Source organism: Ptychodera flava, chromosome 19, assembly GCF_041260155.1.
Source record: "Ptychodera flava strain L36383 chromosome 19, AS_Pfla_20210202, whole genome shotgun sequence".
Classification (NCBI taxonomy): Eukaryota; Metazoa; Hemichordata; class Enteropneusta; family Ptychoderidae; genus Ptychodera; species Ptychodera flava.
In genome coordinates, this window is record NC_091946.1 from 28,164,133 (window position 1) to 28,192,063 (window position 27,931).

Genomic DNA, 27,931 nt, shown 5'->3' on the forward strand with positions numbered 1-27,931 from the left:
GACCACCTGTTTGCTTAGCTGCTGTGGAGACGTTCAAACCGGGAGAAAGATGTCCTCGACTGACAAAAACACAGCAAAACACAGAGGTTTCAGGAAAATTAAGAGGTTCGTGGTTGATTACGACCCACAAGGTAAGCAAAATGAAGACTTTCTGTGTTAGAGATTTTGTACATAGCTTGACAACCGACCGAAGTAAACAAAACAGGTATGTGTGTATCAATCGCATGGATGATAACACAGCAGTGCAGCGTACAGATCAATGTCGCGATGGTGTTTGTTGTCATGGCAACACCAAGTGGGTCTCTTGGTGATAAAGTAGAAACTACGGTGAACGCTCGACCATGGAGCTGGAAACGGAGGCGCGAGGCTCGACTTATTAAATTTGCTAACTGTGAATGAACAGTGTGGACATGCCCGCCATGACAGTGGGGGCGTGGTTGTCTTTCCGTAACTGTGTTCCGGATCTGCTGCGGAGTTCGTGGCACATACCAGCACATGTTATCAAAAACCGAAACAAGTAAAACGTAAATTCATTTTATAAAACAATGTTAATGTGACTAGCTTTACAGTTTCCCAAAATATTTCTACAGGAATAGTGTGCATCGTCAATTAGAAGATCAAATAAAATACATAATACAAAAGTGCATTTCAAATATTTTTGTGCATGCCCCTCTTCAGTGCCCTAAAATAGAAAAATCGCTCCCAAATACTCTTTCAAAACATGACTGCTCTACAAGTCACTGTTGATTCCATGCACAACTAATTGTTGACTAAATTTGCAACATTTCACGATGTATTACAAAGCATATGCCAGATAAATCTATCCTTGTTTATTTTTTGTGTGCATTTTATACTTTTTTCCTGTGCATCTGAGTTTGGTCAAACTATGTGTTTGGTATGCCACCGTTTTAGACACTGATTTATACGTTACGCATTAGGTAAGGTACATTATTGATCCGGCAAATGTGATCTCCGTGCCTAACTGATAAGCTAATAGTTCATTCACTCTATTGAAATATGAGTCCAGACATTTTGTCTAAACACTGCAAAGTCTAAATATTTGTTTGCACAATGCACGCCTCCACTGATAGTTGCTCTGTCTATGGAGATTCCATGGCTTTATATAGGGTATCAGTTGTTATGGCAACTATAGCTCTCCTAGAGAGCAACACAATACAGTGTCCCCCACATTGTTGATCAAGCCATGTTTGTGCTTTTGCTCCATTTAAACTACCAGGTAATGTTTGTGGCAAATTCCAGTGACATGTCATTCTATCTGTAAAATACAGTTTTTAGTTCAACTCCTCATATCCGAATGCAGTCTACGTATGTATAATGTCCAATGGAATATTGTTGACATCTAAATTTAGACTGGACAAGAAATTTATTAAAATTAAAACAGTAACATACATGTTTGTTAACATATTATTAACAATTGCACATCCACTGTTGGTTTTTATACACATTTTATGAACAAAAATGAAATAAGCAGATGAGACTAGTCTAGATCAACATACATTATGGTTGAGAAAGAATTCTTTAGTTTTGCCCAACTTCATGCCCAACTGTATTGACAATATGTTAGCTCTCAGAGTTAGTTTTTCGTGTGTAATTTTAGAACTTTCTTTCACAATGTGACTGTCATTTGGTGCCTGCATGAGGTCAACATATGTTTTCCAACCTTTTTAGTCAGATATTTTTTTTGAAATTTAACGTTAAAATTTTTTACAAATTTATGCATGATTCAAATCAGAATAATATAAACCTAAATTGATACATATATGATTAATTATTTTCAGAGACAAACTTGCTCAGTTCCTATTACATATTGTATTGTGTTCTGTGAAGATCCACCTTTGTAAGGGGAGATGTTTTACGCACGGTCAGTTCATGTTTCAGTGGCTGGATCAGTACAAATATCACACACTGTTGGTCTTTTTGACTTCCCATATACAGACAGAGAAGGCATTCCAAAATACAAATCTGTGTCTTGTTTTTTCTCTTATGTGTAAAAATGCAGGGCTGGCAAATTTTGAGAGTTACAGTCAGCTGTATCTCTTTTATATTTTCTTCTCCCGTATATCTTAACGTATAGTGCAGACGGTAAATCTTGCACTTTTGAAACCAAATACTGAGACTGTTTCATAATCATGTGGGGAAAAAAATCAATAGTTCCCTCTTCCAACTGTGCAGTCAATTTTACAAATTTTGATAAGGTAGCCTGGCATGTGTGGGTATTTATAACTAAAGTCAGTACACAAACCCTTTGAGTGCCAAAATCGATATTTGTTATTTTTATTAAATAGCGTAAATTTTTTTTCAGTTCCAGACATTCTTTTGGTCAAAATCTGTAGCCAATGAAAAGTTATGACCATTTGGTCCAAAATTATCAAAATAATTGCAGAAAAATTAATAAAACTTTGTAAAATGTTGCGCAAAAATTTTGGTGGGAAAAATGTCAGCACTGTCTAAAGATTAATGAAGTATTTCCCTTTATAAGTTACATTTGCCTCTTGTTTGAAAATATTAATCTTAATAACAGCAATATGTTAACTTTTATGATGATAGTCCCAACTACCTGATTTTGCAAATACCCTTTTTCAGGATTTTTTTTACTATTTGGAATTTTTTTTTGAAAACACCATGAAGTCGTCAGGAAAATTCATAATGGCATAACAACAAGAATTCTTGATAAGTCTACACATGGAATCTTTTGCTTCTTTTTGCCATGAGAATAATTTGTGGCAATTTGCAAACATTTGACCAAGCGCAGTGGCCACAGTGCTAAAGTACCTGGAATTTCTCAATGGTATAGTGTCGCCTTCTTTTGAACTATTCTATGGGAACTTGATGTATATTTGCAAAGCACAGCATTACATTGTTCTGTTAAGTGCACTGTATTTACCACTCTGTGTGTTGTGTGTATAGGTACTGTAGTACAGTACTATAGTCAGTGAAAATTTTGCTATCTGTAAATTTTTTTAGAGGTTAATTAAGGTAGAACGCACCTCGGGGGCAGCTATTTGGACTCTCAAACTGTTTCATTTCTTTTCTGATCTACCACTTGTGGAGGTTCACTTTAAAGCTCTTTGCATAAGAAAACTTTTCACTGGCTTAGTTTTTCAAAAACCAAAAATTTTATTTTTTCTCCATAGAGTTAACACAAGGATGGCGGCCATTTTGAATTTCAAATAAGGGTAAATCTTTAGTAATTTGTTTCTCTAGTTCCAAAATTTGCACGGTGACGCCTGATTTTTATTCTTGATTTGAAAGAGAATGATTGAAATATTCTTTAAGGAAAGTTTGAGCAAAAGTTTAAGTCTTTCACTTTTGAGGCGCATACTACCTTAATGAATATCCTGGGTATTGACTTTGTGATGGTATAATATTATTTCAATGAATTAAATAAATAAATTACTGAATTTGGTTTTTATTTTGCTGTAGTCTATTCCGGCAAATCAAAAGGAAAATTTGTAAATCCTTTTTATTGGTAACCTTCTTGTACAACCATTATTTCAACTTGCCAGTTTAAAGGGCATTTATTCAGGTTGGATCCTCCTCATAACCATAAATATCCTGACTTTTACCAAGCCAGCTGTGTGGATTGGACAACATGCTAATATTAATTAATACAGTTCATCCTCTAGATAGGGAAATAATGTAATAGGGCGGAGATGGGAATTGGAAAAAATCACATTTGAGAATAGCAAAGCAATTCATCATCTGTTTTCAATTATATTCCATATAATACATGTACTTGTGGTCATCACAAAACCTGTGGTAATCAATGAGAAAAATTTAGTATTTTGGTTGTTTTCATCATGTATGTATGTATGTATTTATTTATTCATTTATTATTTATTTTTTTATACTTTCAGCCCATATTATGGTTCTTAAAAGTACTTTCACTCATTTATTATTTTTTTACTGTAAAGAGATCTGCTTTAGGAACTAACCTCAGTGTTCACCCATTCCTTGTATACCCAGTCCACCATCTCTCTCGATAACAATGGGTTTGGGCTGAACCATGGTGGTGAAAGGGTTACAAGCATTCATGAAATAGTCAGATACGAGTAAATTAAAAAGCAATTTGATCATTGGATGCAAACAGACTTTGTTGAGTCACGTTACAGGATAGACAAATAATTCACCATAAAGAAATGTTGGCACATGCAATTTTTGCATAGACTAAGGCACTGTAAATAAAATTTTTTGTTTGCCGTCCACGTGCTGGTAGGTTTTCAGAGAAAATTAAGGAAACAAACACAATGTTAACACTATTACAAGTAAAAATATCATTTTCCCAAAGGAAACCAAATAAAAATTTAGCGTATAATGTTAATGCACTTGTGTCTTTTGTCTGTGTTTGTTTTTTCCACTGGCTGGCTGGGTGGTAGGTTTTTCAGAAATTCAAGGATGGTATATGTAAATTAAGAATTTTCTTTAAATGGCGTTACTGTATTTTACTAAAGAATTTATGAGTCAATTTTGGTAAAAGTTACAAGTTAAAGGTCTGATAACAAGAAAATTACAGCAAACTTCCCACTTAGTATTCTGAATAAATACAGTCATTATAGTATGATCCCCTTTAACATATATTGAACCATTTAATCAAAAAGGATAATTTCCTCATTAATTATTAATCATTGCTTTCTTCTTGAATTCTGACAGGTATAAAATTGGAATACTTTGACAGTAACTTGGGTGACAAATGTAAAGATCTTCAAATCCCAGAGATTACCCACGAGTAAGTTCAAATTTTCATCGATAAATATTCTTAAAATTCTTTTTGTTTTAAGTCTTAAAACGCTTGCAGTTAAATTTTATTAACAAAATTTGCAATTGCTTTTTGTCATATTTCTTTCCCATCAGAAAAAAAACACGCACCTATAAGGGAAAATTTTGCCCACAAAAAGAAACTGCATCACGTGTATGTTCAGTGCATATTTACAGTATTTTCAAAATTTTTTAAACTTTCCTAGGACTTACTATTATGTGTCTTCTTGATGAGTTTAAAGTAATGTTGGTTGTTCAGCTCCTTTGCTTGACACTTTTGTTGCAACCCAGATTGTCAAACTAATTTATGTAACAATTGTTTATTGAGTCTTTTGTCTTGCCATTTGTAAAAACAACGTTCTCACTTCTTGACACTAACCTTTGAGTGCTGAAATTTTTCCCTCCATAATTTTAATGCAACATTTTACCAAGTTTTATGAATTTTTCTTTGATTTTTATGATAATTTTAGACCAAATGGACATAAATTTTCATTGGCTACATTTTTTTATCAACATTTTTGTAAAAATCTGAAAACATTTTCTTGGCATATTTTATATATATTGTATAAACTTCACTTTGGTGCTCAAAGGGTTACGAGTTGCCTGATTAAGTGTGGCATGCAGATTCTTTTGCAGTTCACAAATTTCCATAAGCTTTTTCTTTACATGTACAGTATTTACTACAGCCAGATATTTCATTCATATTGTCGACATTAATTCTTGCCTACGCAGGACTGATGTTTCTAAAATCGCAGATGAGCTGGCTCAACAGAGTAAATTGATAACACCAGCAAAGAAAGTTGAACTGACATTTCTCCTTCAAAGACTTCAAGTTGCCAGGGACACTGATAAGAGTTTCAGTTTATTGAAGGTAGGTACAGTCAATGTTGGGCTTCATTCTGAGGCTACTTTCATCGAATATTTGATAAATCACAAGTGGTTCTAAAATTGATCTCCTAAGGTAGTCAACACCTGTACGTATTGTTCGCCCTTTGAGTGCTGTAATTTTTCCCTTCAAAATTTTAGTGCAACTTTTTGTGAATTTTATTAATTTTATTACAATTAGTTTGATGATTTTGGACCTAAAGGACATCATATATTTCATCGGCTGCAGTTTTTGACAGAATTTTGGTTAAAATCCGAAAAGAATTGACTGGGCTATATTTTATAAATTTGGCCAAAATTGAGTTTGGCACTCAAAGGCTTAAAGGTAGGGGACTCGATCCCAGGGATCGAGTTTGTTCTAGTCTGTAAGAGGATTATGAAGATGTCATAGCCTGTTGTTTCCATTGAAATTGTAATCTAGTAAGTAAATTTCCTGGTAAGACAATCTGACGCCTGAACCATGCCTTAAACCACTTTGACTCAAAATTTGTCCAGTTATGTTTATTTATTTATTCATTATTCATCCATTCATCCATCCATTCTGGGTGCCCTGTAGGAAAACAAATTAAAGGCTACGTTGAAAATTTCTGTATATGGATCAACGTAAAAATAAAGCAGATGATAATGTACTTACAAGTACTATCACATAGTAACATTAATTTGCTATGACAGAACAAATTACATTTAATGCTGAGGAAAAATTGTTAAAACCACTACAAAAAGTCAATTCTAGAAAGAAGATAGAGCTACATTACCAATGGACGTGTTCATGCACATTCATTGAAGAAAAATTTTAAAACATCAAGACATTCACTATCAGTATTAACCCTTTGAGTGCCAAAGTCAGTTTTTGTCACCTATATTAAATATAACTCAGTCAATTTTTTTCAGATTTTTTGTGAAAAATTTTGATAAAAAACTGTAGCCATTATAATGTATTGTCCATTTGGTCAAAAATTATAAAAAAATGAGAGGAAAAATTCATGAAAATTGGTAAAATGTTGTACTTAAATTTTGGTGGGAAAAATTGCAGCACTCAAAGGTTTAATACTTTTCTCATACTAGTTATGAAAAGCTTATCTAAGGATGAACTTACAGGGAGAAGTATTATTATCGTAAAGAATGACAAATGACATGTTATGATACCTTTGAATGGAAACAAACGTACACTGTTTGAAGATACAACATTTCGACAGTTTGCTGATGCATTCAAGTTGCTAGCACAATATCCTGTTGAAATTTGGTAAAAACTTTTGTTTTCATGTGACATTGTCTACCATGCTCAATCACAAATAGGACAGATGGGTTGAAAGATTCATCAAAATAAAATATGATAGAATGTCAATAATATATATAATGGAAATTTCAGAATGAAATGAAAGCTCAGTCTTGATTCAGCCTCGTAATAACTTTCATGAGCAACTATTGAACAGATGCTAGACAATGAGATGTGATGATTTCCTGTGTGACTTTATTATCAGGAAGTTAAGGAGCACAGTGATGTGGTGACTTCAGTCGTGCTAGGGAGATCAAGCAAATACTTTATCAGCTCAAGTCAAGATAAAACTTGCAAAATATGGGATTTGGAAACCGGGGAACTAACTCAAACCTTAGAAGGTCATGAAGACATCATATCTGCACTTGCAATTAGTGAAAATGGGTATGTTTTCATGATATGAATTTTTCGAAAACTAGTATTTCGACAATTACAATGTTATCTTCAGTTATCAAATGTAAATATATATAGATATGTATATCTATATATCGAAGTATACAGATGTGCTCGTGGGAAATTACAGTGCTTCATGCTAAAGCAGAGCGTTATAAATAATAAACAAATTACTTTAAGTACCAAGTAATGATATCTGTTACACAGAACAGATATTATTACTGTGTACTTGAACTAATTTGTGTTATTATATATATATATATATATATATATATATATATATATATATATATATATATATATATATTATATATATATATATATATATATATATATATATATATATACATAAGACAGTTTCTACTTCAAAAATCGAAAAATTTAATGTATTCGTGATTTAGGGGTTTGCTAAATATGCAAATTATCAAAATTTATGAAGTTTTACATTTCAAAAAATTGACATATCCATAAAAAAGGGCAAAACTTGTAGTTTTTAGGTTTGATACAAGCTAAAGCTAAAGTTTGAGGTAAAACTTGACAATTTAAATTTCTTACCCAACATTATGACAATGCAACAATTTATTGTTAGATTCTCCATTGAATTCCTTGAAATAATTTCGATGAACACAGTACCAATATAATTTTCGTGTTCATCCAAGCTTTATTTAAGTCATGTAAAATTCTCATCTTAAGTTTTAGTGAAAATATATATATCTTATAAACTGTTTATATAAGTGAAGACTACTTATAAAGATAATTGACAGCTATTACTTTGAAACAGGGACGTAATAGCTAGTGGTTCCCATGACAACACATGTAAACTTTGGAAGACAGAGACAGCTGAGTGTGTCCACACACTGGAGGGACATAACGACCATATTGTAAGTATACTGTTATTGTTAGCCAGGACGTTTGTGAGAGCAAACTTTGGGGCCCCAAAAAGTGTAGATTTGTTAGCCATCCTTGAACTTGTATAAAATATGATGCAGTGACCCAGTTCTTTATTTTAGATTATTTCCTTTTAGCCCACGAGATCCAACTACCAATATTAAAATGATTGAAACAGGAATGTTTCCATGGCAACATACAGCAACAAAATAAAAGTGATTGCAATAACTTCACTGTCTGAAATAAAATTAAGGCGTGCTAAGATTGAGATCCTAAAGATGTTAACATTTTTTGCTAATTATTGACATTGTAGCAAGCATTGACTTTTTCCTATATATAGAATGTGCAGAAAAGACCATAGCAGCTAGTCTAGTCTAGATTGATGCACATTCTTTTTTTGCCTAAACTTTTGAAATTTGACAGAGGTTTATGTCAAGTCATTTCTCCTGTGATTTGTCAATTCCTCTTGCCCTGGCAGCAAATACCGTTATTATCGTATGTGGAGTACAGCACAGCATAGCACTCCAGCATTGAGCTACATACATATACTTCATGATGTAACAAAATTATAGCTAAAATACTAAATAATGATGACTTTGAACGCTTGTGTAATGCTGTTAAATAATAAAGACTTAAGCGATTGTTTTCTTTCTTTTTTTCAGCTTTGCTTGTCATTTAATTCCTCCAATGTGTTATTAGCCACTGGGAGTTCAGACAGCACAGCCAAAATATGGAACATACACTCAGGAAGAGAAGTTTTCACATTTTCAGTGAGTTTGGTGTAATTAAAGTTACTGGTTGTATGTCATAAACTAGACTGAAAGATCTGTCGCTCGAGGGCGCTCTCTGCGCAGAGAGTGCTCTCGAGCAACAGATCTTTCAGTCTACATTCCAGCTTTTGGCCATACAAATTTTGACGTGGGCACTATCCGGTTCAGGCCCTGAGAACCGTATAGTGCCCACGTCTATGAATATTCAGCGTGAACGAGGGCGATAAAACTACAAAGAATGCTTCGGATAAGGCTGGCAGGAACGCAAACAAATTATCTCCTCCAAGTCCCAAATTCTACACTTGGCTCTTCTAAGTATTTCTCTGCACTCCCGTCTGGTCAGTCCACAAGGCTTGGATTTTTCGATAGTTGAGAACGAGACACCAAACGATGTGTCCATTGTCCATTGAGTTGAAACGGATACTAGGAAACTATTAAAAGTGCATGTTAAAATACCAAAGTCACCATGTTTGGTCGAAAATGAAAGGAAATTCGTTCCGACACACGATAATTTCGAGTATTGAAGCCCCACAGTCCCTCAAACCACGGCCATACATGAACGCGCTCGCATATGTCCGTACGCTCTAATCTGACATTGTATGGTATGCATTACACGTCAGCGACGAGTGCTACGCTTGCGATCGTGTCGATCGGTACGACGATATGACATGAATCAATGGTCCATGACTATAAACAAAACTGTTTAGATGTTTCCTCTGTTATGGACAAGAGTCCGGCACTCACAGGTGCAGAACATTTCGGTCAAGGGGACATAACACTAAAACAAAACTGGCCAACTTCGCCTTTTGTAAGCGCCAGCGTTCCCGTGACAAATTAAGGATTCGTTCCGCCCGTACCCGGGCCCGTACCTCGATCCCAGCTTTGTACTTAGCCGGCGGTTAACTGTTTTTATCTTGCATCTAATGTAAGCCTAGTGTAGCCATGTGAGATATATATATGGTCCAATTTAGTCTAATTAATTGCTGACTTATTCACTATATCACAGACAAACAGAAAAAATGCTCACATGCCGGTGGCCCATGTAACGCCGAGAACACACGTAGGCTGTACGCAACTCGTACGGCTGTACGGCTAATATTGCCGGCCAACTTCAAGAATCATGTCTCAATTTTCTCCATTCTCTTCCAATAAACCCGAGACATTTTACTGACAGTATTTTACACTGTTACAAACCAGTTTGTTATGATGGACTGTGTACACTAAAGTTTTCGATTTCATAAACCAGACTTCAGATCTCTCCGTTCAAGAGACGAAGTTTCTCTTAATACTCAACCAACTAGACTCGAATTATGATGATCGTTCTTTCTCATATGTTGCTGTAGCAGCAGCCATAGCTCTCGTACGTTGCACGGAAAAACTTTTTCCCGTTGCAATCCATATTCGTTCGGCAAAACGTGAGCTACGACTGCACAGATGAATAGACTTTCTAGTCATATTCGGTCAGCATCAAGTACTGAAGTTTTGAAATCTTGACTAAAGACCTGCTTCTCTGAGAAAGCATAGTCATGCGACAAGCGCCAGTGAAAATTTTCTTTATGCTTTGTCTGGAAAACTTTGTGATTTTGCTCAGCTCATGTCTGAAAGTTGCACTAAAAATAGCGTTTAGGACCCGATAAACAAAACTTGGTGGGGTTGTTCGTGATAAGTGGAACGGCGTTTCTGTCCTATCACTGGCAATGCTTGGTTTAGGCGTCAAATTTAAAATTCATTGTTATCAGTTAGTACATATTGACACACACACCCACTAACTCATTAAGCTGGCAAACGCTCTCACAGAAATTTGTATGGCAAAAGCTGTCATGTATCATAAACGTGTGTAATGAAACTGTTAAATTTGTTAGAAATTGTCTTATAAACATGTTTGCTGTATATTTTGACTAATAATTTCATATAATCATATCCTAATTTATTCTACCTTATTCAAATCAGAAAATGAATGGCCAGTACTAGTTTTTAATTGAGAAATAAAATAGATTATCTGTGATACATTTCTGTAGCTTTGCACAGAAAAAATTTATACCCAAAAAACCCCAAAAAGACTGATGTCACTTGACAAAGACTGAAATTATTAACTTTGATGTTAAAATTTGTATGACATGTAAAGTTCAGTTGTTTCAATACATTTCATCCATGTTGACCTTGCAGGATCACACAGATCATGTGGTTACTTTGACCTTTGACCCAGATGGTAAACACCTTGTCACGGGATCACATGACAAGAATCTTTTAGTATTTGAGTTGAAGGAAGGCAGGTTTGTGATTAAAATCATCTTTCACTTTTTTCACATATTATCTAAAACCTAGTAAACTTGATAACATTTCTTGATACATTTGTCCTCAGATATAAAGAACACTGCATCGTTAGCGTTGCTGTGTCTTCAACTTACAGTTTTCTTTTTGGATTAAAATCGTGAAAATTTCAAAATATTATTAGTGACAGATATTCTATTTTACACACCAACCGTTGGTATTTTACAGTGGCAGAAGAAGGTTAATGGTTTCAGTGGAATGAAAGACTTTATGCTCACATTACACTCAAAAGGATAAAATATTATGCTATATTTTCATGCTATTTGTATTTTTTTTGGTCTGTCTGTTTTTTAAAAAAGTTGTGTTCACAAGCTTTCTGGTCATGAGGCTGAGGTGACAAAAGTACTGTACAGTCCAGACGGTAAACAAATTATCAGCGCATCCAAAGACAAGACAGTGAAATTATGGGATAGCTCCTCTGAACAATGTATTGCTACTGTTCAAACTGATGGCGAGGTCACTGACATGAACTTTGACCCTAAAGGTCAACATTTGGCTGTTGCGTTCACAGATGGTGAGTCAAGTATAAAAAAATAGCGTCAATGACACTGTAGCTCCCATCCTGGACTATTTAGTGTTTGTTCTCTGGTCAGATATTTGAACATGTGTGAAAGGGATAAAGTGCATGAAGTGAAAATACTTAAATGAAATGTACTGGAGACAGTGAAATATGTTTAATGTAATTATTCAGAATATAAAATGGAAAAAATACAGAATTAGATATATCGAATACTGTGATACAACCATTAACTCAACAAGTCATTTACAATGACATAGTCCCCACTTGTAATAGGAGTATTAGTCTTGATGGGGCAGGAAAATGTGGTCATTAAGAAGTATCACTGGAGTGTATATGTTGAGATCTATGGGCACATAGGTCTATGTCGTTGTTCCCAATTTGAAACACATGAGGCATGTCTAAGTTATGGTTCTAAATCGGGAAAAAAGATCAGACCTCTAGCAGTATTGGCCAGCCAAGAAATACATATGTGCATTATAAATGAGGTACAAGATGTGACATCTTAAGGTCTAATACCTATCAAAATTGCAGGGTATAGAACTTGTGGTTACTGAAATATGCATATATATGTATAATCAAGGTCAAAGGTCATCGAGGTCACATGACATTTTGAAAAAAAAAATTATATTGCTAATTAATCCCTATATGCCAAAAAATCAGATCTCTAGCTCTATTCGCTTGCCCAGAATTAGATGTGTACATAATTAATGAGGTAAAGCGTGTGTTGTCATAAGGTCTCCCATCCTACTAAATACAAAGGACATAGCACTTGTGGTTACTTATTTATTGACATAAACATATATTTTAGATAAAAGGTCATCAAGATCACATGACATTTGTCAAAAAATTTCTCTCCTACAGTTATCCCTATATACCAAAAATCAGACATCCAGCTCTATTGGCTCGCTCAGAATGAGATATGCACATAATTATTGAGGTAGAGTATGTGGCGTCATAAGGTGTCCAATCATACCAAACATGAAGGGTGTAGCACTTGTGGTTACCGAGTTATGGAAAAATATGTATATTTGAGGTCAAAGGTCACCGAGGTCACGTGACATTTTGTCAAAAAAATTGTTTTGCTAAGTTATCCCTATATACCAAAAATCAGACCTCTAGCTCTATTGGCTCGCTCAAAATTAGATATGCGCATAATTAATGAGGTACAATATGTGGCGTCATAAGGTGTCCCATCATACCATACATGAAGGCTGTAGCACTTGTGGTTACTGAGTTATGGACAAATATGTATATTTGAGGTCAAAGGTCACCGAGGTCACATGACATTTTGTCAAAAAAATTGTTTTGCTCAGTTATCCCTATATACCAAAAATCAGACCTCTAGCTCTATTGGCTCGCTCAAAATTAGATATGTGCATAATTAATGAGGTACAATATGTGGCGTCATAAGCTGTCCCATCATACCATATATGAAGGGAGTAGCACTTGTGGTTACTGAGTTATGGACAAATATGTATATTTGAGGTCAAAGGTCACCGAGGTCACGTGACATTTTGTCAAAAAAATTGTATTGCTAAGTTATCCCTATATACCAAAAATCAGACCTCTAGCTCTATTGGCTCGCTCAAATTAGATATGCGCATAATAAATGCGTACATTCGGAAGTTTCAATCGGATTCGAACCCACAACATACGGCATCAGTCGGAGGTGCAATATGTGGCGTCATAAGCTGTCCCATCATACCATACATGAAGGGAGTAGCACTTGTGGTTACTGAGTTATGGACAAATATGTACATTTGAGGTCAAAGGTCACCGAGGTCACGTGACATTTTGTCAAAAAAATTGTTTTGCTAAGTTATCCCTATATACCAAAAATCAGACCTCTAGCTCTATTGGCTCGCTCAAAATTAGATATGCGCATAATTAATGAGGTACAATATGTGGCGTCATAAGGTGTCCCATCACCATACATGAAGGCTGTAGCACTTGTGGTTACTGAGTTATGGACAAATATGTATATTTGAGGTCAAAGGTCACCGAGGTCACATGACATTTTGTCAAAAAAATTGTTTTGCTCAGTTATCCCTATATACCAAAAATCAGACCTCTAGCTCTATTGGCTCGCTCAAAATTAGATATGTGCATAATTAATGAGGTACAATATGTGGCGTCATAAGCTGTCCCATCATACCATATATGAAGGGTGGTAGCACTTGTGGTTACTGAGTTATGGACAAATATATGTGAGATCAAAGGTCATCAAGGTCACATGACATTTTGTCAAAATATCCGAGATATCTGCGTGAACGGATGGACTCACGGATGGACGAACAGACGGACATGACCCAATCTATAAGCTCACTGGACTTCATCCGTGGGGACTAAAAATTGTGTCACTGCATCCTTTTTGCAATATGAATACGATGAGAAACTAAATTTTTATTTTTTGTGGCCTTATACATGGGAGTCTATGGAGATCTGCCTTATACATGGGAGTCTATGGACGTGTAAACTAAAAATATGCAAATTTCACCACGATTTGCCCAAATTTGGGAAAGGTCACTCCTATGCACTTCCATACCAAGTTTCAAATCAATCGGACTTGTGGTTTCAGAGCAGGAGATTTTTTGACCAAAAATGGGAGAAAATTACAAAAAATTCATGAAAAATAGCAAGTCCAAGATACTGACCCAAGATGTGCACAATCATTTCATGTCAGCCAAAGTACTTACATGCTAATTTTTCATGTAATCTGCTCTGTGGTTATTGAGTTTTTTCAATTTTGACTGTTTTTACATTTTTTCACTTAATTTGCATATTTTTGGCAATGACAACTTCATTTGAACAAAATCTCATCTACAGCCCATCATCCATGTACACACCAAATATCAAGATGAAATGTACAGCGGTTTTGGAGTTTTTGATGTTGACGGACAGACATACAGACATACAGACATACAGACATACAGACATACAGACATTTTCCTAGCCTATAAGAATAGCTTCCATTGCCATATATACATATGGCTATGGGGGCTAAAAAACTAGCTCACATTGATAATGACCTTGTAAAAACTCAGTTCCAAGTGGTATAGATTTAATTTTGTAAGAGCCTTTGTTTATGATCTGAAAGTTAATTCCACTGAGTATCACCATTCAAACTTCACTTTTCCTATCTTTTAATTGGCAAAATTACAAATTTTATAGTGTAGTCTGTACCGGTAGATACTACATTTTTGTGGTGCAAAATTTCAAATTGAATTATATAGAATTATAGAAATTTCCATAAACCATGATATAAATATGGACAAATTGTGAACATATCCCAACTATTGTTGTCATTGACTTCCTGACAAACATCTTGGTACTTTAAACATAATATCATGTGTACAATAAATGTATCAAAAATTGACACTTCATAAATGTTTTTCCAAAATACATGTACCCTCCAGGGACTGCTAAAGTCTTCAAGATTGAAACTCAAGAGATTGTTGCTGAGCTTTCAGGACATAAGCAAGCAATTTCAAAGGTAACGTCTTTGAAGATCTTTGAATGAGGAATTTTTTTTGGTTTTTAACATTAAATTTAAATTGAAATTCTCTGCTTTTAAAGATGAAGAAACAAGACATTTTTGGTGCTCATAAAAAATCATGGTAAAACAGAAATGCAATCAAAAAGATTCTAGTGCAAAGTTATCATTTCTCAAATAGTGTAGTTTGATATTTGTGTGGCATCACAATTTTGTGAGTGGTTTCAATATTCAAAACTAGTGAAATATCTTTCATTTATATTTCAAAATTTTAAATGACTTAGCGGTGTAATTCCACACACAACAAAACTTTGAGTTCTTGCGATTTTACACAATGCCGTACAAATGCTTATTTGGCCGTGTTTATTTTCAGTATTTGTGTTTTTTTATGTTGTTTCCATTCCACAGATTGTCTTCAACCCCCAAGGTGACAAAATACTGACAGCAAGTCTAGACAGGACAGCCAGGCTGTGGAATCCACAGACTGGGGAGTCACTCCAGGTGTTGGAAGGGCATCCAGATGAGATAACCTGTTGTCAGTTTGACTACATCGGGAATTCCATTGTGACAGGTGGGTATAGCTGATCCTTTTTACATGAAATGAAAAATATTACTTCATGGTATTTATCTGTGTAAAAAATATAGTCTGACCACACTCCTTATAAAAAAGTGGCATTCAATCAAATTGTGGCTTCTTCAAAGGGTTAACCATGGCAAATGTATACTGCTGTCGCCGTTAAAAGATGGATGACTCTATATTAAACTATATCCCAAATTCTTCTATGTTAAACTTTATCCCAAATTCTATTGCTCTGATGATGTGTACCCAACAATATATAGGCCAAATAAAAATATGTGTTTTCAGTTACCCCAACCTTACCTATGTAATACCTTTCGACCCAAAACTTTTTTCTCATTTTCAATAATCATGCATGACTTTCTAAATTTCCTTTTGATGGGTCATATTGAAATGAAAATTAAAGAAGGTCCGGACTGGCCTACCCTATGTTTCTATATGGAAACTTTATATTGTTCCCTTAGGAAATGAAGATAAAAATTTTGGTACTTGAGAGACAAATTACAAAATATTAATTTATCATGACTTGAAATTCAAAATGACTGCCCATCCCTGTTCTCTATGGGAAATAAAAGATAAATTTTTGGTTTTACAAAAATAGACTTTTGAAACCTTTATTTAATCCTATTTATCCATGAGCTGCAAAATGAGCCCACACATGTGGTAAACCAAACCGCTATTAATTTGAATAATTCTGTCCCCAAGGCTATGCGCAAATCTATCTTTATGTGAAATTCTGTCTGTGACCACCTGGGTTTACACTCATCATCAGTTATAATCCACTCAGTGACACTTCAACTTCTTGATTTTGATACTTTCAAGATTTCAACTCAAGTGCCACTCAATACAGTAAATTACCCACAAGTCTGTATGATGTGTACACTCGAAGGTTCATGTAATTATAAGTTTTCCAGTTTGCATATTGAGAGTAACATTTGTCATTACAATGACCATTTGATAATATCTAATAAATGTACAGTCCGATTTTTAGTAGAAATTTCAACATCACCATTAAACGGCCACAAAATTGATGGTTTACAGGGACTACAAATAACACACTTTTGGGAAGTTTGTAATGACCAACTGAGGTAGTCACTTTCAGTGCAAAAGTAACATACAAATTTCTTTTGTAGATCTATTTGAAAGAAATCAATATCCTTTTGTTTGACAAAACAGGTGCCAAAAGACTCCTTACTTTCCATGAAATTATTGTGTATCACTGGCTCTAAAATTGTTTGACAATTTCACAAAATTGATATCTCCTCTCTCAATCAAGTATTATTTTTCAAATCATTCAAACCGGACATTGAGCACAGCCATGTCCTCAAAAGTACGGTTTTCCAAATTTTTATTACTTGTCTACAAGTTTCTCTGCACATGGAGATTTTCCAGACATCAGTGAGGAACCTCCGAGGATACACATCATAATGAATCATGGGATATTCCATGCAGAGTGTGCCAGTTGATTATTTACATATTACATGTATTGCCGTTCCTAACTTTCTGTAACATATTCCTGTCTTCCAGGCTGCAAGGATGGAAGCTGCGTCATATGGCAACAGATTTAAAGATCTGATATTGTGCCGTTTGGAAACGGGACGAAAATAGAAGTCGGATCGTTAACAGCTCAACATGTTGACATGCACAAATATTTCCAAGAGACAAGAATTTCAGAACCTTGGAACTTTCTCTCTCAGCCCCAAAAAAGTAAACTTATATTTGGTTCAATCTTCAGTTTGTCATGGTGTATGATTTATTTTTCGGTGTTGTGAACCTTGAAAGTAAAAGGTTTGAGCTTCAAGATAGTTTGCACTTCGAAAACGAGATTTGCATATAAATTTTTGCTCATTGACAAACTTTCCTCAACTATTTTCAACCATTCTCCTTCAAAATCAAGAATAAAAATTGAGGGTCACTTTGCACATTTAGGTACTCAAGATATTGCCAAATATTAACAGATATTTTGAAATTCAAAATGGCCACCATATCCCCATGATAGCTGATATGGGGAGAAAATAAGATTCCAAATTCTCACAAAACTAAGCCAGTGAAAACTTTATAAACTGCATAAGCTTCTAAATGAGCCCACTAAGTGGTAGGCCAAAAGCATATTGTGAAATTTTGAGTCTGAAATCTGTCTCAAAGTTGCATTCTACCTTAGCTGCTCAATTTGCCTCATAGTCGAAAATAAACCCACAGTTCCCAGTGCAAATTGTAGGATTTGATGCTCTAATTACGTTGAACTCAAAGATACATACAGATATTTGAAATGGCAACTGCTTTTTATATTCATACTATGGAAGGAATAATTTAAATTTTGTGGATTCCTGAAGAAAAGGCCTAACACAGAATTTCATTTGTTTGGTAGGCTTGCAAACTGAATACATGGACAGTAGATAAGCCAAGACAGTTGTTAAAAATTTAGGTCTGAATATCTGTTCTCATGGTATATTCAATCTTAAACAGCATAGAACCATTAATCCTGTTACTATAAGGCTCCAAAGGCCCTGTGCCACTTTGTATCAAAGCGTGTACCAATACCATGACACTAGAACACCAGACAAGACTGTACTGTGGTGGAAAGTGCAAAATGGACTGAACAAATCTACATTTAACAGACCGTTTGACAGCATTTCCCAATACTTTTTTATACAGTGTTGAGAAACCTGTCAACAATGAACACTACAGGGACACTTAAAATATCCAGATTCAACAGCTGAAATTTTTTGTTGATTCCACATAAGATAGGTGTCCATATAAGCAAGTGTGTGTACTTGCAGAATTATATGATTATCTCAATTCTCGATTTATTAAAGCGTTGTAAGCATATCATTTTTCAGTAAATATGGAATGCAGACACTGACAGCATTCTTTCATCAATATTTACATCATCATCAACATATCCCCCTGTATGTAGAGATGAAATATTATTCAAATAAAATTATTTTACTTTTCTGACTCACCAAGCGTGATTGGTACAGTGTGTATGGCAATTCAATCTTGAATAAATAGGACAAAAGAATATTTACACAAATGAAAATTTTGTCTTTTTATTTCATGTTTCTTACATTTTTATACAAATAAGGACCTAGAATTATTTTAAGTAGCGAAGTGTGAAGAGACCGCACTGTGACAGTAAAAATCTTGTGTGTGCTGCAACAACAAACACATTCACCAATACTTGTGGACTTGGTATGTTCCATTATTGAAATAAAAAAACAACCAGACTGGTCCATATTTTGGAAAGAAGGTGTGGATCGTGGACAAAGACATACAAGATATGAAGCACTTCACACACAAAAACACCAGTATTGATAGGGACGGCTGTGACACTGCCAGTGAGATACCATAAAGAAATATTGCTATTACATTTTAGGTTTTAAAGAGTTCCATTTCACTTCATGGAACATTGGCAGCAAATTGACAAAAATCTTCAGCATTTTCTCACAAAAATAAAATGTAAAAAAATCTTAAATATCAAATCACGTCACATTACACACTTTCACAGTTCGCCTCCAGAGGGCGCTTTACAGTACAGCTGAATCAACACCACTTCTCAGAGTTACAGTTCCATTTGTTGTAGGAAGTTTGTTCCTGGCCAAATACTCTATTGTAGACATCTTGTTGTACAGGAAACACACCAGAGAGAGAAGCAAGTAAAATGTTTGGAAAAAAATAAACATTGTAAATGAAATTTGCAAATATTCTTTAGAACAAAAGTACTTCACAAAACACTCAAAACTAAGTAGGAAAAAAATATGCTGTCCTTAATCATATTATAGAAAATAATGAAATTATTGCAATCAGCGAGATAGGTAACAGAGGGCATTTAGTTTAAGAGATGGACACATGCCCTATTATACTAAATATGTCCACATGAAACAAGCTCATAGTGTCTGTATGTTGCCAATTTGAACCTACTAGGTTTGCATGCTGCTAGAAAATCCAAAGGAGTGTACCATTTTGGTCACCGGAACATCACAAAGTACAAAATATGAGACACATATTGTAATTGGTTGACTCGCTGTAAACTTACTATGCCATACTGGATGTATGTAACACTGGTTTTCATTGGCAGACAATTCTTTTACCCTGCATGCAGCCATTTAACAGACTCCTTGCAACTAGCCAGAAATCATGGTCCCTTCAAGCAAATATTGCATAATTTCTTTGGTTGCTCGTGTCAAATGATCACGTGTTTTGCAATTAATAAGAAAATTGTCAGAGACCCTACATTAATTCTTTGACACTCATATGACTATATCCAAAGGACAAAGAAAACAAGAGTTTGAAATTTCTGATACTCTCCCGTAAAACCGTCGACAATAACTTAGCAACTCAAAATAAACACACATCAATTCACAAATATCCTATTTGCATGTTAAACCAAAAAACAACACCTGGCTATTTACACAGGTCTCCTATTGGACAGAGTTGAATTCTGCAGGGATGATGCTGTATTCATTTCAACATGATAAAGCGTCGGACTCTACAACAAATGTTTCTGGTCTGTCCAATCTTGCACTGTTCACTTCTTCATCATATATCGGTATACTACCTTGCTGATATGGCACCTTAACCCTTTGAGCGCCAAAGTCAATTTTTGCCACCTTTACAAAATATACCCAAGTCATTTTTTTCAGAATTTTGCCAAAATTTTGATAAGAAACTGTAATCAATGACATGTGATGTCCATTTGGTCCAAAATTATGGAAAAACTTACAGAAAAATTAATGAAAATTGGTAAAATGTTGCACTAAAGTTTTGGTGGGAAAAATTACAGCACTCAAAGGGTTAATTTTCTTTGTCCAATGAATTTACAGTTCATATCAGCAAGTTGAATTTCGCTGAACAGTAAACCCAATATACTTGAACTTCTACCTTGCAGTTAAAATGATCTCAAAAACTTTGTATTTGTAATGTGTTATGCCAAAGCTAAATTGAACTTGCTATTGCCAATTTTGAACTTGAGTTTGTCATACAATGCTGTGAGCAGAAAATGGACGTTCAATGAAATTCAACTTGGAAAACAGAAGATTAACTCTGGGACTGTCGCGGATGGATGGATTCATACAACTGGATGCGTGGTCTTGCCATGAGATTTCTTGATGCTTGTAGTCTTTTTACTGCCAAATTCTGCATGTGTTATCTTTACTTCCTATAGCCGAAAAAAAAATGAAAATTTTAAAACTGAGTAGAAGTTGGGAAAAATCTGGGTAAATCTACTATCCTAATTCAGGGGCAAGTAATGCACACTTTTGATGGTTTTTGGGAATATTTTTTGTTTTTAATGTCGACAATAATTTCTTGTCCTACTCCCCAAAGCATGTTGATATGCACAGTATTCAGTTTGTCAACTCAGTCTGTACATCTATAAACTGTGTCATTACTGTTGGCAAGTGAATTCTGGGCCAGACCACAATTCAAATTTGGACAATAACAGTGCATTTTACACATGTAGACGCTATGTTGACAAGCTAAATAATGGGTGTTCAACATTCTTTTGGAGAAGAATGAAAACTTGCGATTAAGCATACAAAATAAAAACGATGACAAAATCATCAAAAGTTAGAGTTACTGGCTCTTTAACGATTGAAAGTCAACTAAAGGAAAGAGAACCACAGAGCAAAACATTTAATTATTGACAACAGAGTCATCAAAATATTCTTTGTTTCTTCTGTCAACACATCTTATTAATATCAGTAAATATTTGCAGCAGAATGCTATTTGGTCTTATTTTGAAGCCCTTCAATTTTCTGTGCACCAGTAAAAAGCATACTATGAAACATTTTAAAACCAGCTTGTTACCTGTGATGATCGTTTTTCCTTCGTAATTGAACGCGCAACTGAAAATTTCATCTGTATGGCCTTCCAACACTTGTAGACACTCCCCTGTGAGTGGATTCCATAGCCTGGCTGTCTTATCTGCACTGGCTGTGAGTAACTTACTCCCTTGTGGGTTAAATGTGAGCTGTCATGGATAGAAATGGGACAGGAATTATCAGATATTAATAATTAAACCTTAATCAGCTAGCTGATATTGAGTTTAAAGAAGCTGCAGAATATAGGTATTTTGTCTGTCTCATCTTCTGAGGAAATGTTGACTTTTGTAGCTCCAACTGTCTGTCACATACTGATATGCACCAATGGTCTAGCCAAGCAAAGCTCACATAGCAAAACTGACATTGTTCAGCAACATGTATCGCACCATTTTTCTTGGCTAGGCAGCTCTGAGTGTTATTATTGAAGGCATCCCAGTATGTGTGGGGAAGAACGACAACATTGTAAGGCTACGGCAGAGCTATGACAGGATGTGGTTATTACTATTACATGTGTACCTTGTCAACACATATTTACGACTGAAAATGTTTACTCTCTCGCTATGACAATATTGTCTGTAGACTTTGATTTCTTCACTCTCATGTCAGGCACACTTTGTGCAAGACAGCATGTACTATACTAATGAAATCCTAACCCCCCAACATGGCTGTCCCTCACCAATTTATTTGCTGCAAATTGTTCCCCTGAGAGACATATCACAACTTACTTTTGAAATTTCTCCTTCATGGCCCTCTAGTTTAGCTATACAATTGTGAGTAACAGCATTGTAAACTCGGGCTGTACCTGTAAAAAAACCGAAAACATGACAATTGATTTTGAGAATGACTGGTATATGTTATGCTTGGTGGTTTTGGACAGGTTATGGATGTGTAAACAGTAAGGCCTGAGGCTGATGACGTTCTCATGCACGAGACAAAATTATGTCAGTGTTCTCTAAAGCCTGGAAAATCAGAGGGATGATAAATTTACATAAAAATGCATAATTTGCATATTCTTTTGTCATGAAAGTATATTCTTTTGTATGGTTATTAACATATGAATAGATTGCTCCAAACACTGACGGGTGGCCAACCCCTAACAATCCCGTGCCTAATCGGTTTTATGCACAAGACAGTGAAACAAAAAATACTAACTACCATACATTAGATGCAAAAATCCAATATATGAATGATGTGTGGGGTTGCTTTCCTTTTACCAACTAAAGGTCCAGAAGATATATACATACGTGTAGTTTTCATATTACATGGTCAAAGACAAATAATTACAGAGAAATACACAATCCTTGACTTACTATCTGCTGAGGCAGTTGCAATATACTGCCCTGTGTAATCAAAGACGACGTCCAAGATCTCATCGTCATGTCCACGGAGTGTACCGATACACTGGCCTTGGTTGGTGTCCCATATCTTACAGGTTTTATCCATGGAACCAGTGGCGATCAGTGAACAGTCGTAGTTGAACTGGGCGCTACTGATTTCACCGCGGTGGCCAATCAGTGTGTGGATACGCCTGTAAATGCGATGAACATTTTGGAAAGCGTCAGGAACCCATTTTGAAAGATTCTCCATTTTCACACGAAAATCAGGGTCCATACACTAAAACTAACTTAAAATTTAAGAAGTTTCAAAAACTGTTTTTTCAGCAATTTCAAAGGACTTTTTATGTCCAAAAGTACCTTTTTAAGATGCTACATGTATTTTCACAATTTACCATTTCTACATATCATTTTACAATATCATGATCGATCACTTCATAATTTTTGATACTTGTGGGTGGCTTATCAAATTTTCAAACTTTCCAGAACTCACTTTCATTTTCAACAATTACTGAGGACTTTCCAATCTGAGACCTCTGTGTAATTTTGACACCCAAAACCTACATCTAGCTTCATGCTTTGATTTTTCATCAAAGCCATAAAACTGCTCATTTGACTGTGAAAGGACCCTAGCCAACGAAAATTTCAACATGACTCATTCAGGCAGAGCTACATCATGAACATCAACCTGTACATGTATCTTGGAGACCGAGCCGTGTGCCATAATCAGGCATGGTATGTATGTATGTATCCCATGCTATTCATAAACCGATAATTAGAGGGACAAATGAAGCGATTGACTTCAAGAGATGCCAGTGATGATGATTATGACATTTATAAGCTAAGTATTCATCTTTGGTGTTGAAAAAATTTAGTACATGTGGGCTGTCACAATGGGAAGATTTCAAGATATTTCAATATGTGACGCAAAGCGTGTTACCCTGCCTACCTTCCACTTCTGACGTCCCACACTGACACAGTGTGATCAAACGACCCAGTGATGATCTGGTCTCCAGTGGTGTTGAACGACAAGGAGATGATCTCAGCGGAGTGACCAGACAGGGTACTGACTTCAGCCCCTGTCTGCACGTCCCACAGCTTGGCAGTGGTGTCCATGCTGCCCGTTGCTACTAATGTGCTTTGTGGATTAAACGATAAACAAACCTAAAAAGCAAAACATATGAAAAATACTTGAATACTACATACATGCACATTGTATCCAGTTGATGTATCAGTGAGGATTGGTGAAATGCTCTTGTGACGTCATAAAATTTCCATTTCACAAACAGGATACATGTATGTGCTGAACATTGTATATACATGTATTCTGAATCTGTATAAGAGTACTTTTCAGTATTTTTCTGGGGTTCCACTAAATTGTGAAGTAGAGGGCCCATTAAACAAAAGTAAGCGGCTTTCTTGAAGGAAACGAAACATTTCAGCTATCAAAGAGTGTCCATTTTCTATAAAAGTAGAAATTGTTACAGTTACTGGTCATGTTCGCCTCATGCCTCCTCTAAATGAAACCCCAGAGTTTTATTACACACATGATTTGAATTGTACATTGATACGTCATGGATGACATTGGAAAGTGAGGAAAATCACAAAACAGCTGACCAGATTTTGATTATGTGTCTGGTACTACAGTCAATGTGTACACAATGTATGTACACATATGCACTACATATTCACTTTCATTTTTACATATATACTTTTCTTAAATATCTGAAAGTCTGAAATGCTCTTCCAAATAAAACATTTCTGGTGCAAAGGTCTGTTTGTTCATATTCCTCCTGACGGTAATGTAGGAACACATATGTGTGTATCCTTGGCAGTCCAAATATTGTGACGTTGTTCAAATTGTATAACACTCAAACAAAGGCTGAAATCTGAGTGTAAATTCAATGTCATGAAAACCAACTTAAGAGGAACGAATAGTCGAACAACTTAGAATGGATAACTGAACAAGCAAGAGAAAGCTGTGGCATTGGAGGACAAAGTCGATCTCATAAAAGATATCTCTACCACAGTCAACAGTTGTTAAGAGGTACTTTCCAAGGACAATAGTCTGCTAACATTAAACTGGTGCCAAGTAAATTATTCATCGTGGTAGTGAAATTTTCATTTCCTTTTTGTTGAAAAAAAGACTTGTCATTCTCCTTTCATTAAAGATAGTTTGCACCTCGAAAGTGAAAGACTTAAACTTTTGCTCAAACTTTCCTTAAGGAATTTTTCAACTATTCTCTTTCAAACTCAAGAATAAAAATCTGGGGTCACCATGCAAATTTAGCACTAGAGAAACAAATAACCCAAGATTAACAATAATTAAAATTCAAAATGGTTGCCATCCCTGTGATAACTCTATGGAGAAAAAATAAAATTTCGAATTTCGAAAAACTAAGCCAGTAAAATGTTTTCTCACACAAAGAGTTTTAAAATGAACCCCCCCAAGTGGTATATCAGAAAAGAATTGTAAAAGTTTGAGAGTTTGAATATCTGTCCCCGAGGCGCATTCTACCTTGAATAAATATTGAAAAATGAATTCAGTGTTCCAAACATATATTTCCATGAAATTAACATCATAATAAAGTTCCTTCTTTAAGAAAATTAAGTCAATGAAAGAATTATGCAGAAAAAGCAAGTCATGTGAAACAAGTCATCGTTGATGACACAGTCCCCACTTGTTAATGGGTACTTTGATTACAGGTCCTCAGAGAGGATAGAGTCCTCTTCATTAGGTCTGTGATAAAAATACTTTTGAATAAATTCGCTTGATACATGTCTGAGTTGTAGTTAAGGACATGAAAAAATCGTAATAATATGGCCGCCTGGCGGCCATATTGAATCATATCACAAAACAAATCGACGTGAATATGTATGACATTGGTCAATGTCCTTGTACTAAGTTTGAATAAAATCCGTTGAGATATGCCTGAGTTATGGCTCTGTACATGAAAAAAATCGTAATAAAATGGCCGCACGGCGGCCATATTAGATCGTATCACATGAAAAATTGACGTGCATATCTATGACATTGGTCAATGTCCTTGTACCAACTTTGAATAAAATCAGTTAAAGCATGCCTGAGTAATGGCTTTGTACATGAAAAAATCGTAATAAAATGGCCGTCTGGCGGCCATATTGAATTGTATCACAAAATAAATCGACGTGAATATGTGTGACATAGGTCAATGTCCTTGTACAAAGTTTGAATAAAATCGGTTGAGATATGCCTGAATTATGGCTCTGTACATGAAAAAATCGTAACAAAATGGCCGCCTGGCGGCCATATTGGATCGTATCACAAAACAAATTGATGTGCATATCTATGACATTGGTCAATGTCCTTGTACCAGCTTTGAATAAAATCGGTTGCAACATGTCTGAGTTATGGCTCTGTACATGAAAAAATCATAATAAAATGGCCGCCTGGCGGCCATATTGGATCGTATCAAAAAACAAATTGACGTGCATCTGTATGACATATGAAGTAATCCTTGTACCAAGTTTGAATGAAATTGCTCCAGGCATCTCTGAGATATCTGCGTGAACGGACGGACGCACGGACGGACGCACACACGGACGCACGCACGGACATGACCAAACCTATAAGTCCCCCCGGACGGTGTCCGTGGGGACTAATGAAACAGCATACAGGAACACATGTTGTAAATATGCTGGCAGTGGTTTCTCTCTTGAATCTGTGCTCGAGGAAAATTTGAAGGCAAACGTTAGAGACACAATACAGTATTTCTCTTTATCAAACTGTCAAGCAAATATTGATTGAGAAAAGTGATGATTGGAACTCACTATTTCAGCTGTATGGCCTCTGAATGTGTGGTAACATTTGCCAGTTTCTGAACTCCAAAGTTTGCAGGTTTTGTCGAACGAACCCGTGGCTATCTTGTCTCTGAAAGGAACAAACAAACAGAGAAAGAATAGGAAAGACATAAACAAGAGATAGAGTTTTCAGAATTGGCATGAGTGAACATTTTTGAATAAATTTTATCTTTGAAATATCAAAAATTTACATGTAGCTCAATTGTAATGGCAAAAACGAAAATATTCCTTTTGAGGGCAAGGTACATCTAGGAAGTACTTAAAATTTGGATCACCGAGTTCCACATAGAAGAACGATTTAAAATGCACACAATAGACATTTATTGCCTCTAAATCAATTTTTATCACTATTTGACAACAGAACAAAAAATGTCCAATGCTGATGACAGCGATCTCTAGTGTCCAAATGTAAATGAAAGAATTTGTCCTGAAATATTTATTCATTTTTTAATTTTATGATTCCAGTTCATCCTTGGAAACAAATTAGCTTTGGTGAGATCATTGCAATCAACTGAGAAATACATGAATGACCGTGAATACACTTGACTCAATAAAAACCTCATAATAAGAAGTCAAAAGGCTGCACCAGTGCAGATAAGAAAGAAGACAGCAGACCAAATATTTTGATAAAAACATTACAAGTACAACCAGAGCCATAAATGACTATCTCTCCCTTTTATTGATCCATTTTCAGTGTTTTTTAAATTTTATTCTAAATATTGGGTTTGTTGTCTTCTTTCGTAAATGAACTGAGTTGCTATGTGAGTTCAAAGGTGAACAGACATTTGTATTAACAGTGAGGATACTGAATTTTACAACAGTCAGACAAAACCCTCAGCGAAATTTCAATATTTTTCTGTCAACCAATCAGCAAAATAATACAACAGTGTTTTGCTAAGAATCTGGAATGTTGGTAAATGATTTTGGAACCCAGGTAACATTTCTGCTGTCCCTAAATCTGATTGCATTGATATACCAAGGGCAACCCCGGTAACATTTACTGGGGTACCGGCCGTAACAAAAACG

At 35.3% G+C, this 27,931-nt stretch overlaps 2 protein-coding genes across 3 annotated transcripts in view; one reads left to right on the forward strand and one right to left on the reverse strand.

Moving 5' to 3' along the window:
• LOC139119150 (dynein assembly factor with WD repeat domains 1-like) lies at positions 1 to 18,945 on the forward strand. 2 transcript variants are annotated; one of them, XM_070682805.1, is made up of 11 exons: positions 1 to 131; positions 4,672 to 4,747; positions 5,509 to 5,647; positions 7,143 to 7,321; positions 8,112 to 8,211; positions 8,881 to 8,988; positions 11,155 to 11,261; positions 11,619 to 11,833; positions 15,256 to 15,332; positions 15,741 to 15,903; positions 17,437 to 18,945. In XM_070682805.1, exons 1-11 carry the CDS (start codon positions 50 to 52, stop codon positions 17,475 to 17,477), a joined length of 1,287 nt encoding a protein of 428 aa, XP_070538906.1. In that variant the 5' UTR covers positions 1 to 49; the 3' UTR covers positions 17,478 to 18,945. The 2 variants fall into 2 exon arrangements, with proteins under 2 accessions (XP_070538906.1, XP_070538907.1); XM_070682806.1 differs by lacking the exons at positions 7,143 to 7,321; positions 8,112 to 8,211 and having other exon boundaries at positions 7 to 131; positions 17,437 to 18,940.
• The window catches only part of LOC139119151 (dynein assembly factor with WD repeat domains 1-like), a 22,517-nt gene continuing 13,519 nt past the window's right edge, over positions 18,934 to 27,931 (reverse strand). The window contains exons 5-10 of the mRNA XM_070682807.1: positions 26,876 to 26,975; positions 24,015 to 24,229; positions 23,042 to 23,259; positions 22,457 to 22,533; positions 21,718 to 21,880; positions 18,934 to 21,067 (exon numbers count right to left, since the gene is read on the reverse strand). Coding sequence (XP_070538908.1) covers positions 21,033 to 21,067; positions 21,718 to 21,880; positions 22,457 to 22,533; positions 23,042 to 23,259; positions 24,015 to 24,229; positions 26,876 to 26,975 — 808 coding nt within the window. The 3' untranslated portion in view covers positions 18,934 to 21,032. The remainder of the gene's footprint in view (positions 21,068 to 21,717; positions 21,881 to 22,456; positions 22,534 to 23,041; positions 23,260 to 24,014; positions 24,230 to 26,875; positions 26,976 to 27,931) is intronic.